The sequence below is a fragment of the Meleagris gallopavo genome, chromosome 2 (genome assembly GCF_905368555.1).
Source record: "Meleagris gallopavo chromosome 2, MGAL_WU_HG_1.1, whole genome shotgun sequence".
Lineage (NCBI taxonomy): Eukaryota > Metazoa > Chordata > Aves > Galliformes > Phasianidae > Meleagris > Meleagris gallopavo.
In genome coordinates this window covers 43,438,688-43,455,318 of record NC_139405.1, presented here as the reverse complement: position 1 = coordinate 43,455,318, position 16,631 = coordinate 43,438,688, and the positions used below count along the sequence as shown (strand labels likewise).

The 16,631-nt window shown below is 34.9% G+C and overlaps 1 protein-coding gene across 9 annotated transcripts in view; it reads left to right on the top strand.

The window, feature by feature from the left end:
- The window catches only part of QKI (QKI, KH domain containing RNA binding), a 134,351-nt gene that overhangs the window by 66,705 nt on the left and 51,015 nt on the right, over positions 1–16,631 (top strand). For 5 of the 9 annotated variants that reach the window (XM_085219881.1, XM_085219887.1, XM_085219885.1 and 2 more), the window contains exon 4: positions 8,340–8,390. The exons of 3 other annotated variants lie outside the window; for them this stretch is intronic. In XM_085219881.1, coding sequence (XP_085076007.1) covers positions 8,340–8,390 — 51 coding nt within the window. The remainder of the gene's footprint in view (positions 1–8,339; positions 8,391–16,631) is intronic. One more of the 9 variants, XM_085219882.1, reaches the window with a different exon arrangement.

Here is a 16,631-nt window from a genome sequence, read left to right as displayed (position 1 = left end):
TTTGAAGTGGTGTGATGTATTGTTAATTCATTTGCTAAGTTTCTATTTTCTGTACTGCAAAAAAGAAAAGTGGAAATGAATTTGAGATGCATTTAGGTTATAAAATTATTTCATTGTAATGACAGTATTGCAGTATGACTGGCTGAGCTTATCCACGTAGGATTATATTGTGCAGCGATTAGATAAGCTATCTGTGATCAGGTATGCTTGACAAGTAGTTTCACTTTTTAGGTAAGTACTGTAACTCCCATGCTGTCCAGTCACTGACAATGTTTCTAATAACAAAGCTAATTTTTTGGGCTTTCCATAAGAGATAAAGTTGAGGATTATGTTCTTCTGGAATGAATAGTCTTAAATGGACATATTCTGTTTCTTCTGCTCTGCAAAGAAAAATATAACAAGCCTATCCGATTTTTCTGTTTAAATTGTTCAGATTACATTTTATTAACTTTGGTAACTTGAAAATAATTTACTGACTTTTTTTTTTTGGCATTTGCCTTATCTTGGATTTAAGATTATGCGTTTGAATTTGATTCTTGAGGAATTATCTCATGTGATTTGGTGACATTTCCCTTTTCAACATCATGTTTCTATATTCAATTATGAATGGACATTAATCTACCGTATTGTATACAACTGAGTAGATTACAATAATCTCTACATCCAGCTCGTTTTGCAGAGAAGAAAATGTCTGTGCCACAATTATTTGTAGTTGCAAAATGTGGAAAAGTGAAGATGTCTTTTTCTCTCTCAGTGAGAAATACCTTTCCTAGACCCTTTTCTCCTGAGCATGCTTTCTCATTCTTTTAAGGCTTGCGGTCATTTTGGGGAGGAATTGTAGTGTATATATACTTGTGTCATACAGTGATGTTCCTCTTCATCAGTTTTTAAGTCTATTATACACACTGTGTTTCCTTGGGACCCTAATAATTTTATGTATGCAAACATGGTGGGTGGTCTTCCCCATACTGGACAAAGAAAGCTGTCGATGAATTTTAAACCTATGTTAAACTGCAGCAGAGTCACTAAGTGTATAAAGTTGAATGAAAATTCTCATTTCCAATCTATAACTTGAGGGGTTTTTCCAGCTGAAAATACCAGCTATATTGAAACAAATGAAGTAATTTTCTGTATTTACCCCATCCACAGTTTTTTCAGTTGGAAAAAATTGTGTGAAGTCATATTCTTGTTCAAGCAAAAGCTTGTTAGCTCTGTGACATTTGAAAAAACTCACATTTTTTTTTAATACCAGGAAGTTTCAGAACATCAAAAATCTAAAAGCTGTAATTTCTTTCTCTTCTAGATAGCTCTCTAGAATAATACTGTTTTTTAAGTAACCTGGTCATAAAGTTAAATACAAACACAATGCGAAGAAAACTTAGAACTCTTCTCTCTCCCCTGTAACCTGAATTGATGTTGCTTCTCATTTGTGATATATACATATCAAACATGCTTTTTTACTCTGATGAAAACAGTACTGCTGAAAGCATGTCATAAAACTTGTTTTTATTGCAGATGTGCACAATGAATCATAATTTCCTGCAAGCTTAGGTCCTGCGTACAGAAAACCAGCAACTAAAACATTGAAAATCTGAATAGTATTTCATCTATGGTTGGAGATACAGAACGTGTCTCACATTTGTACCTCTACCTTTTATCTGCATAACAGTGTACTTAGGTGTATCAGGTATTCAAAGTGTTCTCTATGCTGAGGTTTTTTTGAGCACAATTCAGTAGTGCTTAATCATTTTCTCCTTTTTCTGAACCATTGGACAGTTGAGACATGATTCTCTAGGGAGTGAAAATTAAAAATTTACTGTGAAAGAGGGGGGAGTAAAAAGTACCATTTAGTCATTGGTATGTCTGTGCCTCAAAACTAAGAATTTTTTAGATGAGCTTTTGCATGATTTGGAATCATCTTCAAAAAAATGTGAATCCATCCAGAAACAACTTTAATTACATGTATTAGCTGAGTCAAGTTATGATGACCTTGTCTATGCTCTAAACCAATTTGTGACGATTACTGTCAGAGCGGTTCTTTTTCTGTTGAAAAGTAATGGCCTATGATGTATTGGAGGTATAATCTAATAGAATACTTAATTTATTGACTTTTTTTTTTTTTGGAAGTCTCCAAGACTTTTGTTCTCCCTATGATCGAGTATATACTACTTAAGTGTGTAACAGTTCTACAATTAAGTTGAATTTAAAGTTGTTAGGTTTTTTGTTTTTTATCCCCATACAATTGGCTTTGCAGAATGTTTCCTGCCCTTTGCACATATATAAAAACATACTAAAATGAAAATAGTCTGCTGTTGAGAATTGAGCTGAATTTTTTGTACTCCAATATGGTTGGACTACATATACTCACACAGAATTCAGAGTTCAATTATATGGAACTTTTTGTTCATTATGTTTGATTGTTTTCTGTAAGCAGCATTCTGGATGAAGCACCCCTATAGTAGCTTACTGCCTGAATTGGAGAAGAGTACTAACAGACAAGCCTGAATCATTGGAGGACTGAGCTTTGGTACTGGCCTTAAGTTTAGGAGAAACTTCTTAGTTTGAGGAAGGTTTACTTTGGTGTTTTTTTGTTGTTTTTTTTTACAAGTAGGGTATAATCAACTATGCAAAAAATTTGAGGCAATCTGTGTGGATTTCAAGACAAGAAGGAAATAAGGCACAATCAAAGTAGTAGTCAACAGGAAGTGAAATTCTACAGTAAGATTGATCAGATGAACAAGATCTGGTCTGAGAGATCAGATGAAAACTAAGAACAGTGTGTTGTCTCCACAGAATAGTGACAGCGGTAGAAGGTGTATTCATTTTCCCTAAATGTATTCATAAATGCTGATTTATGTGATTTTTTACAAATACATTTTCCGTGATGACAGTTTTTTATGTTGTACAATTGAAAAAACTAATTTTCACACGTATCAAACTAGCTATTTTGCCACTTTGTTGCAGTATTCCAGTTTGTTGACTGTCTTCATATCAGCAGAGACAGTAGTTACAGTGTTGAGAGCTGTGTAATTACTTGGAGGTGGGGGTGAACATTAGAGCATAGAAAACTTTCAAAATCCTTGGAATCTTGGGTTGACCTATCTGACAAGACATGCAGTGCATAGACATAGCTACCATGTTACTTTAACTATATTATCAATTTGTCTGCGTACCACAAGAAATGCTTATCCTCTTGTGGAAGTGAAACATCTGAAAAGCACAGATAAAAAGTTTGTATGAAACTATATGCCAGTTATTTATGGTCCTGGAGTTTCAGGTGTGCTTATTCAGAGTTGTTTCAGCTGATCTTTGGATTTTCAGGGAAATATATACTGTGCAAACATTCTTTGTTTACGAAAAAGGTACTGAAATTGTTCCTCTGCCTATAAATTTGTATGTGTAATGGAAAAAAACTGTTTACATGCCTGTGTTTTTTGAATCTTTGTGTCATTTTTAAGTACTAATTCATTACAAGATCAAGAGTTTGTTCCAATTCTTTGCATGATAGATACCATCTCCTGTCTAAGAAAGACCACATTTTAAAACTCTAGTAGGTGAGTTATTCTTAATGTCGTATTATGCTAGAGAAAGTTGTTAAAACAGTTTATATGTATTTAATTGCCCACAAGAAAACCTCATTTTATGGTTAAGGACTAATCTGTGTGAGGTGAGCTTCTATTCTGTAGTTTGTGGACACAGGCAGAGATGCAGTCTAAAGTCTTCACAACTGTAAAACTGAAGTCTGTGTGCAAACGGAAAGACAAATAAATACTAACCTAATAATTTGACTGATAAATGGTATTTTATAGTAAAACAATTTGTTTGAAAAGATCAAATGAAAAGAGTGTATTTTACGACTTCTTTGTTTCACAGATTTATATATCTGGAGTATTTTTAATGGATGTCGCAAATTTTTCACCAGAAACTTCACAGCTAATGTATTTCCTGTGCTCTCATAGTTGTAATTTGGATATAAGGATGGCTCTTGAGGAGATGAAGAAATTTAGATAGTGCTTTTATTATTTTTATACACAAATCTTCGTATTATTCATCAAGATCTGTTTAAAAATTATTCATGCCTCTTTTGATTCTACAACAAGCGACGTGGACCTTTGTTGTGGTTTAACCCAGCAGATGGCTCAGTACCACACGGTTGTTCACTCACTCCACATTTTCCCAGTGGGATAGGAGATAAAACTGAAACAAACAAACAAACAAACAAAAAAAAAAAAACGAGTAGAACTTGCTGAGATAAAACTATTTTCTGAGATAGAGAAAAGGATAGTATTAATGACATAAATTTGTGTATGTATGTATGTATATAGCAAGTGTATATAAATGTATATAACAAGTGATACACAAGCAATTGCTAAGCACTCCCTGACCAATGCCCAGCTAGCCTCCTGAGCAGTGGAAAAGAGAAAGATAGCCCCTACCCCCTTCAAAACTCCTGCATGATATCATATGGTGCGGAATATCTCTGGCCAGTTTAAGTCAGCTACTCTAATTCCGTTCCCTCCCAGCTCCTTGGGCCCTTTGCTGAAAGTGGCCTTGACCCTTAGCAGCAACTAGAAACATAAGTGTATTATCAGTGGTGTTTTTCTCCTTGAACCAAAACATAGCATCGTACGAGACACTGAAAAAAAAAAAAATACAATTGCATCCCAGTTGAAACTAAGACAACCTTTTAAGTTCATTCATGCTAGTAATGGTTAGGAAAGTGTTCTTAACCTTTCCAGCCAATTTTCAAATCCATGCTTTACGAGGAAATTACTTTGTGTATATATTAGAGTAATCCAATATTGATTTTCAGCTGTTTGAAAAACATGACAATTAATAGGTCTGTGGCTTAAGTGATTTCATCCTTTCTTCATTCCCAAATTAGAAATCTGATCCAATTTTATATTTGCTGGATGTGCTGCTGCACTTTAACAATTTTGTAGAACATATCTCCTTTCAAGATATCCTGTGTCTCAATGATAGGAGTCTTTTCTGTGATTCAGTTGTTTTTTGGCATTCTAAATTGTTTTTTAGTATCTTATTCACTCATTGATTTATCTTTGTGGTGTTTTCCTGTTCATCTCTTTCAGCTTCTTTGTAAAAGATGCACTGTTCCCAATTCTTACTTTTTGTCCATTACAACTGCAGTGTAGCTTTTTATTCCTTTCTGGGTCTTGAGTGCTGCTTTGTTGAATAGTTGTATATTGCCTACTGACTGTTCAGTGTTTAAAATCCTGTAAGCTTCAGACTTACATTAAGAGATGGATGATGTTCTGCTTGCGAAAGTGAATTATCATAACTCTACCCGCAGAGAATGGGTGGGGTGTTGGACAGGGAGGAAATCAAGGCGTATACAGTCTTACACTACATACATTTGGCTGAATACATGACAGGCGCTAAAAATTTTTTTTTGACTCTTGTAAATCATTATTGCAATTTCTTAAATAGTTAAACATGCTATGCTAACAGAGGAAAAAATGTTATCAGACACTACTATTGATCATTTTTTTTTCTAAATTTTCTGTGCATTTTAGTAAAGGTGCTTTATCCTATGAGACCATATGATTTTGTAGCAAGAACTTAATGCAAGTATTTGAACTAGGCATTTTTTTGTAACACGTAGCAGAGAAGAAATTTCAGATTACTTAGCATTGCTGTGGAGAAAAGCTGCATATGTGCCATCAGTCGGGAGTATCCTTACAGTTCCTGTAGCTTATCCTCAGATTTTTTTATTCCTCTGCATTTAATGCTTCATATGAAATACTTACATCAGGGGGACATCGAGATAAGTAGCTGTGTGGGTGGGAGATGTTGCAGAGTAAAATAGTCTAAAACATTATTAAAATGGGTAGGATATTTTGGTGTCACTGATTTGTTTAGTAAACTTAAAATTAACTTGACGCTATATACTTGTGTGGTGTTTTTTTCCCCAGATTGTTGTATAGTAGGTGTTGAAATAACCACACTTATTTTGGATCAAAATTGGATTCAAAGAATCTTAGCGTTTTCTGTACAATTATACATGACTGAAGAGGATTGCAGACTCTAAAGCAGAGAAGTTCCTGGGCTCTGTAAGTTAATCCTCAAAGAAAAAAATCTTGCTACCACAAATTATTGAAGTTATTTTGTGAATGCAATGGCATTACACTTGGATTGCTCTAATGGTCTGTTCCCACTGAAAGTTTTAAGACGTCCTTGAAAGTCAACTGAGTTTGCTAGTTTCTTGATTTGCTTCCTGAGCAGTTGATTAAGCAGTAGCAACAGCGCAGGGAAAGAAGCGGAGTCGGGATAGCTCTTTTCAATGAGAGTTAATTGTGAGTTAATAAGCTTAGTAGAAGAGTTAAACTTCACCTTCAGATTCCATGGTACTGAGGTATGTGACTGACTACTTTCAGCAGTTTTCACTTTGACTTCTAGTTTATTTTGCCTAATAAATTAGGAAGACTTAGATGGAGGGGATGTTTGTTCAAGAGAGAGGAGGAAATAGAATAAATCTGTGAAAAATAGGAAATAGAATAAAGTTTTTTTTCTTCCTGACTTTGAGAGCACAATCTCGTATATGAGACTGCAATTCTATGGCTTGCGAAGCTAGAAGTTATTCTTATGAACCAATTTTCTCAATTTTGACTTATTTACTATATTTTTAAATTAATACAGGTGGATTTTTTTTTTTATTCCACCCTCAGGTTAGAGTTCATCTCACTGTTAAAATAAAATAAAATAAACTAGTGTGAATTTTTTGAGTTTTTCCACTGTTGGAGAATTTCCTTCAATGCTTGTTATATTTCAGCTGGGATCTGATGCTTGTTGCAGCTGGAAAATTAGAATCCTTGTTGCTATTACACAGAGCTAATTTGAGGAACAGAACTAAGGTGAAGATACTCAGGTCTTTGGCCTGCTATTGTTTGGAGTTCACGTTATCTGAAAAAAAATTAGATACAGCAGTGCTGTTCCTGAAAGAAATGCTTATTATACTGTATCTTGTGTCACCAGGTGTTCTGATCTGAGTGTATCAAAACAAAATACCCTTTTGTCATAGAATGGTGATGAGGCTGACTGATTCAGGTTTATCAGTACAGCAAGATCTCATTCCCTGTTCATGAGGGCTTTTGTTTTTCTTGATGGTTACATATTTTTCATGAGCAACACTTTAAACTTGCCTTTTTAGAATAAAAATTGGACTTCATGTCTTTCTCATCTCATACATAGAAATTACTTTGTTGAAGTTTGAGTGAAAGGAATAAAAGGAGCCTAAACCATTGAATGTTATCTGTGATAACTGTATCATCTTTTAAAATGATGCTCTGTTCAATGAATAAAATGTGTAAAGGTAGCTACAGCCATGTAATTTTTCATTTATAAGAAAAACTTATTTTGAGAAAAGTTAGGATGAATCTGTTTTAGAGAATTCTGCTACCTGTAACTATCTGCACTCTGGTAAACATCATACATGTTAGACAGGCAAAGCTCGAAGAAAGCTTTCTCCTGCTTTCTTGTTTTAAGCTTCTTGGCCTGCCCTAACAGTAATGGATATTAGAATTAACTATCCTCTTCACTTATTTGCATTTCACATGAATAATATTAATTACTACTGTGTAGCAATTTAGTATCTTGCTATCAGCTGAAATAGACTTTTTTTTAGAAAAATGATTGCAGCTTTTATGTTGACTGTATCATTATAGCACGTATAAACTGTATTTTACAGCCATTTTAATAGTGTATGAGAAAGACGTGTTTGGCTCTCTAATAGTTATTCAGCTCATGAGCTGTTTTTTTTTCTCTACTCTTTCTCATTTTTTTGCTTTACTATTTGCAAAGAACTTCTAAAAACTTTTTGTGCTTATTTTGCTTTTTTACAACATTAAGAGGCCCTGAAAATGACTTGAACTTTTTTTGATTGCTTTTTATCTTACAAATTTAAAATACATCCCAGTTGAATTTCAGTGGGGAGTATTTTCCTTTCATAGCTTGTATAATGGTAATTTACAGTAAGTGTACAAATAGCCAGTGGTGATTGTAAAGGAATATTTAACACAGAATCTCTTTACTTAGTTAGCAATCATGCAAATGGAGTAGAACTTCAAGGGACTAGGGAAAAGGAGCGGGGGAACTGAAGTTCTTTATTCTGTGTTTCTGTTGAGTCTTACATTGTTCACACTTACCTAGGTTGTCTTACGGATTTTTGGTTTCTTGGGATATAAATCTCAAGTATAAATGAGAAGGAGTAAATTGTCTATCACAGAATAAAATGAAAATGCTAATTCCAACCCTTCATGCCTCTATTAAACATCTTAAAGAAGCAAAATAGGGCACATGCCCAATTTTTTTTTGCTTTTCAGGTCTCCTTTAAGAGCAGAGACAACCATGATCCAGCAGTTTTGGAGGTAGAGGCAAGTAAATGTTTTACTTACTGTAAACATTCCAGTAGTTTTGTGCAAGTTGCCTACAACTTGAGGAGACCCTAGCTGAAAAGAAACCTCAGCTCTCCCTTCCCAAATGGGGAATGCATTGGATTTGCTTTGTGTGCTTGATGTGAGGAAAAAAATATATTTAAGCTTTTATTGCTTCAGTTACACACAATGCATACCTAACTGGTGTAAAACTATATGAGTTTAAGATTAGTAAGGGCTTCTAGATATTTGGTGAAGTTTTTTCTTTGAAACCTGTCTTCAAAATGTAAATTTTTGGGGGTGGGTTCATCACTGTCATTTTTTTCTTTAGGAAAAAAAAAAAAAACAACCCCAAAACAGCGGTGGATCTAATGTTGCTATCTCCAACTGCTGTTACTGTAATCAGCTCTTCAGCATTCTCCGATAAATTCAACAATCTCTTATGTACTGGGCCGAAACCTGTAATTATGTTTGTGCTGGGGCATTTCTGAGACCTCATGTTGGCTATCTCCTGAAGGTGTTGCTTGTGTTTTTAAAGCAGGTTTGGTTGTTTTTTTTTCCTCTTTACTGAAAGTTGTACTGGAGGTGCAAGAGGGAACTATGCAGCTGTATTGGTGACATTTTAATGGCCTACTGCTGCTCATGAGAAAATCTGATTCCTTTAAGTATGTCAAAATGCAATTCCAGTACTGTTCGTATGACAATTTTAAGTCAACACTTTGTCCAGTACTGCTCACACAGCCCTGGCTAGGAATAGGCTTTTCCTTCCCAGTGGCAGTTACTAGTGATGTATATGACTGATGAGCTGTTCCAGTGCTAAACCAGAAGAATGCTAAATCTGGAAACTTCGTGTTCTTGAGTGCCGTGAACTGGATAGCAAGCAAGAAGGAATGTCAAGGTGGGACCAGCAGCACTGACTTCAAGATAGCTTGAACTTTTTGGAACTGCAGGCTTTAGGCAAAGTGTTACAAACTGTTTTTGAATTAGTTGAGCTGAGTGACTGTAATCTTGATAGGCAATACAGATGATGCTTTTCATATCTTTAGATTATCTGAGCTACCCAACTCAGTTTTCAGCCACACAAAATATGGAATATATGTTCAGTTTTCTTATTTAAAGATGCAAACATTTGAAACAGACAGGACTTTCTGATCATGAATGATGCTAGATGGATGCTAGTTGAGGACTGTGAGGCAAAGCTGTACACTTGGTGAAGTACCAGAGCTGTTTTGGGGGGAAAAGGCTAGAATTTTTCAATGTTTTCAGTATCTTTTTCCCATTCAGAAGTAGTTAAAATTACCTGTGATATTGGATGAATTCTTAAGTCACAGTTCAGTGCAAAGATTTAAACATAATAGCTGATGTGTAAGGTTGTTTCGACTTTGTTGGCAGTATGCAAATATATCATGTGGAGGGTATTAATGACAAGTAGAATTCTGACACTGTTCATTTTTTCCTCATTTTTAGGAATGCTTTATAAAGAACTTTCAAACCTATTCAGTTAGGAAACTAGTTATCTTTTGAACGTTCTCACTGGCTCTATCAACAAAAGTGTAGAATGTGCTCAGTTTTGTAAGAGTAGAGGATTATGTCTGGGACTATTTCGCTCAACTTACCTTGTTGAGGAGGCATCTTGAACATTTTCCAGGGCTACTACAATGAGGACAAGAAGGAAGTTAAGTCTTGATCTCCTAATCTGGAAGTATAGTTCAGCAGGATAGCTAATCTGGTTTGACAGCTTGCTGCCAGTGAGAGTGGATAGTCAAGTCTTCCGTACATTTCTCTGCTGCTTAGCTAATAATTTGTTTGGCTATTGTAGCTTTCTAAACTGACTGAAATAATGGTAATAATAATTAGTAATGATATGAAACCAGCAAAAACTACCAAGATGTACTGATCATAAAGTGTGGACAAGTTAATACCTCTGCCCATTTCAAAAAGGAGAGGAGTTGGGAAGGATGCGACTGTGTAGTCAAAAAGTAGGAAATCAGAAGCTGATGACTGGCAGAAAAAAATCTGTGAATATGTTATCTGTTGCTGAGTTACATTTTCATCTTAGGGAATATGCTTGTTTTTCTTAGGGAAGGAGGAAATATTTAGAAGGAGGCAAGCCACCTCTTTTTATGCTCAGTTCATACACTGTGTGGTGGTATTTTCTAAGATGGATGATACTGTTGCAGAACACAAAAAAGCGTGCACATAATGGCCTTTACTTCCCAACCTTACTGTCTTACTTCCAGACTTTTGTTACTGGGAAGTATGTTAATTTAAGCTACAAAAATTTGGGGAGGGGGGAACAGGTAAACATACATAGTGGGCATTCAAACAAAAAAATAGGTTTGAAATCTATCTTATGAGGACTAGAAGCAGTTAATTTTTATTAATAATTTTTTGCACATATCTGATAATGCACTGGAATGTATTAAAAATTACTCACTTTAAATGACGTGGTTACCCTATCAAGGATTTGCTTTTGCATCTATATTTTTATGTTTTCATACTGTAAATGTTGTTCTGTGTGGTTCTTCTCTCTCTCTGGTTTCTGGGCTTGTGTGTTGAGTTCATTTGATGCAGTAGTTCTGAATTCTTTCAAGGAATCAGCTTAAATTTATTTAATATTTATTATCAGTTCTGTACTCAGTGACAAATTTGGGAAGTTTTCTGTTCTCTTTATCACACATTGAAATTTCACTTTTGTAATAGCAATTTTTATTTATTTAATTTGCATTAGTATCTTTTTTCAATTGTCTTGACCTCTTGTCCAGGTTATTTGTTTACAACTAAATATCCTTCTCTTAATGGAAAGAATGGAGCTGTCTCAGGAGTAGGGAGAGTAAAAGGTTTAAGAACTAAGGATATTTAAATATAGACTTGTGTAATCACTGTAGGGCTAAATTATTTTAGAGTAAGCTTGCCAGTTAAATAGTTCAAAAAAAGAAAAGATAAAATATTAACATTTAATATTTAACACATTTAATATTAATATTTAATATTTAACGTATTTAATATTAACATTTAATATTTAACGTGTTTAATATTAAATGTGCTAAAATTTGTCTGAACGGTACCTCTTTATATAGCATTTAGAAATGCTGTATAAACTGCTGTGCTTTGTTCCACTCAACACTGTTCTGCTCCATCATCACTGTTGATGAAAAAGCAGGATAAATCATGAGCAACAATGTACTACAGTATTTACTCACTGATAAATGCATTTCCATATTAAGAACCTAAAACAGATAATATGAAGCTCATGTGTCCCATTCGCCAAAATGAAAAAGCCAACAAACTCACCACCTTCAGAAAAACTGTACAAATGGAGCCTCAGCCTGAATATGGAAGTAATTACTGTATTGCGAACATTGCCGTTATTGGACGAGCTTTCTAGCTGCAGAGCAAACCAGTAAGAATATGGGTTAAAGTCACGCTGAAATTTAGCTCTTCAGTTGTCTCCTAGTGGTAAAGAAGCTCGGATATCCTGTCTGGACAGCAACTATGTATACTCGTTAACATAATAAGAGTTTAACACAGAATTTAGCATAATGTCTGTTTAGAACATTCTACAGAAAATGAATTTCATATGTTAGTCAATTAATTTGACTGTTTTTCTTCTCTAAAAGACCCAGTTGTCTCCAGAGGAAAAAGGAGCAGATAAAAAGAGACAAACTTTGCTCAGAACTAGTCACCATTTAAGTGGTGGGCTGATAGCTATGGCCAAGTAATGTGCTCAGCACTACCTTGTCATTAAGATAAAGCTCTTCTATAATAGTTTTGTGAGGGCGGCTAAATGCAGAATTAACTCTGAGCGTTGCTTCTGTCTCATCCCTTTCTAGTCCAAAATACAATGCATACTTGTAATGTTTTTTTTAAACCTGAAAATCCAGAACTTAGTACTGTTGAAAAAATCACTGAAGAGATGAGGGAGTGCAAATAACTGAGTGACATGTTAATTATATCATTCATTTGGTGGAAAGCACTCCTAAGCAATTACAAAAGGTTTTTGGCTTGGGATTTTTGGTTGATGGTTTTGTTTTGTTTTGTTTTTTAATGTCTTATGTTGTAACAAGGCACTATTGCTGCTGTAAAATGAATGAGGAAACAGAGAGAGTAAAACCAACTGATGTTTCCTGTTGCATGTTTTTTAAAAAGAGAGTTGGGTTTGTAAGTTCATGTTAGAAGATGCTAAAATAATTCTATTTTTGTGTAAATGAGATTTTCCTTGATGCTCATCAGTATACCATAAGTGATAAGTTGCTTTTGTTGTTTTTGGCACATCCTTCTTTAAATAAATGGGGTGTAGTGTGCTGATTTCTCAGGTGAGCAACTGAGATGCAATATTTGTAGCTGAGAATGTTGATTACTTTGTTTGCCTAACTTGAGGTGACAGGAAGATGAATTTTTAGAATACTTCACATTTAAGTAGCAATTCATGTGAAATAGCATTTGACTTAAACAATGTCAGTAAGTGCTTAGAATATCTAGAATGTTACAAGTCAAGGAGAGTCTGGGACTACCTCATCCTCCTGCCTGTTGTAAGTGGCTTGCTGCTTCCTGCTGCAGGGGAGTGACTGGGCTGACTGTGCTTCTGCTGAAGGTGTGACTGACAGTTGGCAGCTTCCTAGAAATGTATATTTCTGTGCTGTCCTTTGTGCTCAGTCTGCTACTTCTGGGATGTGTCACCGAGCCAGTTCAGCGTGCTAAGGAGGCGGAAACCTAATCTGACAGCACTAGTTTGCTGTTGCATTGAACTGGCTCTAGATGGGTTTAGAGCTGTTGCTGATGCAAAGAAAAAAACCCTTCTACAGAAGGAAGGGAAAAAAAAACAAAACAAACCTGGTCTCAGTAGTTAGGAACTGTGATTTGAGAAAGCCTTTCTTCCAAATTGACTGTAAGACCAGTGTTCTAACTTATAAGCTCAGATACTGAAGTTAGCAGTATTTGTTTAAGCAACCATCTATGAAAGAATGTGGTTTATGGTTAGCACCACATTGTCCTGTTGGCCTAAGAGGTGATTTGAATCTTGTTACTCAGGGTACAATTTAACTGCCTCGATGCATGAGAAATTTCTTGCCATCCCTTCAGACCTATAGCAAGCAGGATTGATTCAAACACCTCCTCAGTGCATCTTTGAAGAATTCTTCAGTGGAGATTTAATTCCAAGGATTGAAATAAGAGGAATTAAGATGCAATCATATCAATGCCAATACCCTGTTTTTTTACTAAGATCGGGTTTTTGTGATGTCACTTAAGCTTATGCATGACAAATTACTGTGTTATTTCCACCATCCTCCACTCCTTTTTTTTACTGATGTTCTTAAACATAACATAGAGTTTTGACAAATTGTTTGTCTAGAACCAAATGAGCTATTCCCAAGCAGTAAAAGATACAGGTTTTGAGCTAGAACTCCAGTATTGCAAGCATATGTATCTGACCTTGGCATTAAACAGGGCTTTGACAGTTCTAAACACAACCTCTTTCCTGCATTTGGCTGCCACTCCTGTTGCCCAGCAGTAAAGTATTTCTGACTGTTTCATAGGTACAGATATTACAATTTGAAGTTACTCTCTTTTGTTTACCTTTTTCTTCTCCAACCTGCCCCTAACAACTCATCTAAAAAAACCAAAGGTGATGAATACATTATATATTATTTCAAATTTTTTAAACTTCATTGAGAGTGAACAGTTTATTTATGGCTCAGAAAGCTGTTAGATACTTAGTTACTACCTAAGTAATAATGTTTGAGTCCAGTATCCTTTATTTTCATTGCTTTGACAAATTTCTTTAGTATAGAATCATCCATTGCAAGTCTTTCATTTTCAAGAAACAGTAACTTTTATGTACTTGAATGATGGTAATGTACTGTTGGTGTGACCACAAAAAGAAAAAACAACTATTAATTCTGTTCTTGTTTTGGTGCTGTTGTTTTATGGAAGCAAAATAGAGAAGTTTTTAATTTTCTTAAATTTTGTTAGCAGTTCTGAATGTAGTTCTGTGCATTTTTTTTTAATCATATCTGAAACTCACAGATTATCTTATGAGTTAAGACGTGGTATGTTTCAGTTTTCTTGGCACACTGAAGTTAAATCAACAAGCCTGCTCTAAGTTTCTGTAAGTAGTAATAATAATAAAATCTGTAGTGACATTCTCCAATACTTTGTGTGAAGATCAGGAGAGTAAAATTTTACTCTTCTTACTAGAAGTTAAACAGTTCCTGAAGAGATGTAGAAGAGGTTAGTAATGAGGTTTTGTTTTTTTTATAATGAGGGTTTGATGTGACACTGTTATCATTTTATAAAGTTGTCTTCAGTATAATCCTGTAAGGCCTTCACCAAAGTTTATGCAGAGCAATCCCAATGGAGATTATGGAATTAAGAATGTTGGCATTAAAATATTTGTGTAAGCAGCTATTTAGTTGCATACCTTCAAAAGATCACTAATACATTTTTTCTTTTTGTATTTCTTTTTTCTTTTCTTCAGCAGTGCTGTAAACTTGATTTGAAGTGAACGAAAATCAGCCAGTCCTAATGAATTTGTCAATTGCTTTTTTTTTTTTAATGTAGCTTTGTCCATTTCTTACTGATTTTAACATGAGTGAAAAAATGCTGGAATTCATGCTTAGACTATTTAGGAGCAGCACCTTAAGGAAAGTAGATTTCTCTTTTGTTATTTCTGGACCTTCTTAGTTTGTTCAACATCCTTTCTGTATGGAGCTGTCATAGAAGATCTGGAGCTGGGATGGTGTTTGTATGCGGATGAGATTAACTGAGAAATAGAAATTAGTACCTCAAATTATCAAAAAGTGGAGGGGACTCGTGCACTGACCAGATTTACAATGTGAAGCATCAAACAAGTCTAAATAAGGCAGAGAGGAAATAAAACATGGATTAGAAAAATGAAAATTGTTGAAGTTCAGTAAAGGCGGAGGCCACAATTATCTGTTGTAGTCACTGTTAATTAAAGTTACAGATAGTAGTTGGAAAGAGGAATGAAACATCCTTGGCTCTTTGCAAAACCGCTCAGCAGCAACTGAAACATTGGTGCATTACCAGTATTGTTTTTCTTCAGAAGCCAAAACATAGTATCGTACAGGACATAATGGAGAATATCAACTCTGTCCCTGAGTTGATATTCTGAATCTGAAATCTGAAAACAGGACACCAATGCTATTGAGTAGTGCTACACTGATGGTACCATTGAAAATTCAGTAGTTGTAATAGCTTCCTTAGAACCATTTATGTGTTGAGGCTTTGAGAGAGCTTGGACAGAATCTCTATGCATTTAAACGTTAGGTTGATTTGTCATCAGTTTTTGATTGTTTGCTTTCTAAGTATTTAAGATTTGCAAGATAATCACCTTGAACAGTGCTTGACAGTTTAATGAGATGGAAGAGAACTACTTTTTAATCCAGAATTGTCATGAGGAGAGACTAGTATAGAATAATACTGTATAATTAAAGACATACTAAATAACATTAACTTGTCTGCCATTGAAGTTAATGGTGAATATGTGGCTGTATTAATTAAAATAATTGATCTTTTATTTCTATAGGAGGAAAGTTTTGATCAAAATTTTTAGGTGTGAAGTAAGCTAGTGTTCTCACTGACCAGGTGTTCTTTCTTCAGCATTTCTTTTGTTGCATTGTTTTCTCAGCAGCTTGCTGCTTGTAAACTGCCACCATTAGACACTCAGTAGGAGCAAAAGTCTATGTTAATTTGCCTGACTGTAACTGCACAATTAAAGCAGTTTATCAGCAGGGGTTAGGACAATCAGTGTGTTCTGATCCTTCATGTTATAAAATTACTCCTGTTGTTCAAACAGATACTGTAATTAGTGCATCATTTTCAACTGGTTTTCTGGAGAGCTGGTTTGGCATTTCGTCAGATAGAAATCTGTTTTTGCTACTTACCTAAGTGCTTATTTTGTATGCAATCCACTTCTAAAATAACTAGTATTGAAATGTTAACGTCAGGAGTATATCATGTGTTTATAGAGGTTTGGGGTGGGGTGTCTTTTTTCAGGGTGTTTTTTGCTCACCAGTTCTAGGAAGACTTAGATTTTCTGGGGGGGGGGAGGGGGGTAGGGGGAATGGAGTTGAGAACTATCTGGTGCACTACCGTGTTTCTATTTACAATTGTTGTTTCATACTAATATTTAATACTTAGCTTTTACATATATGAACAAGTTGCTTCATATCAGATAATTAAGATAACTGTTCTGTCCCTGGGAACATACATAACGAG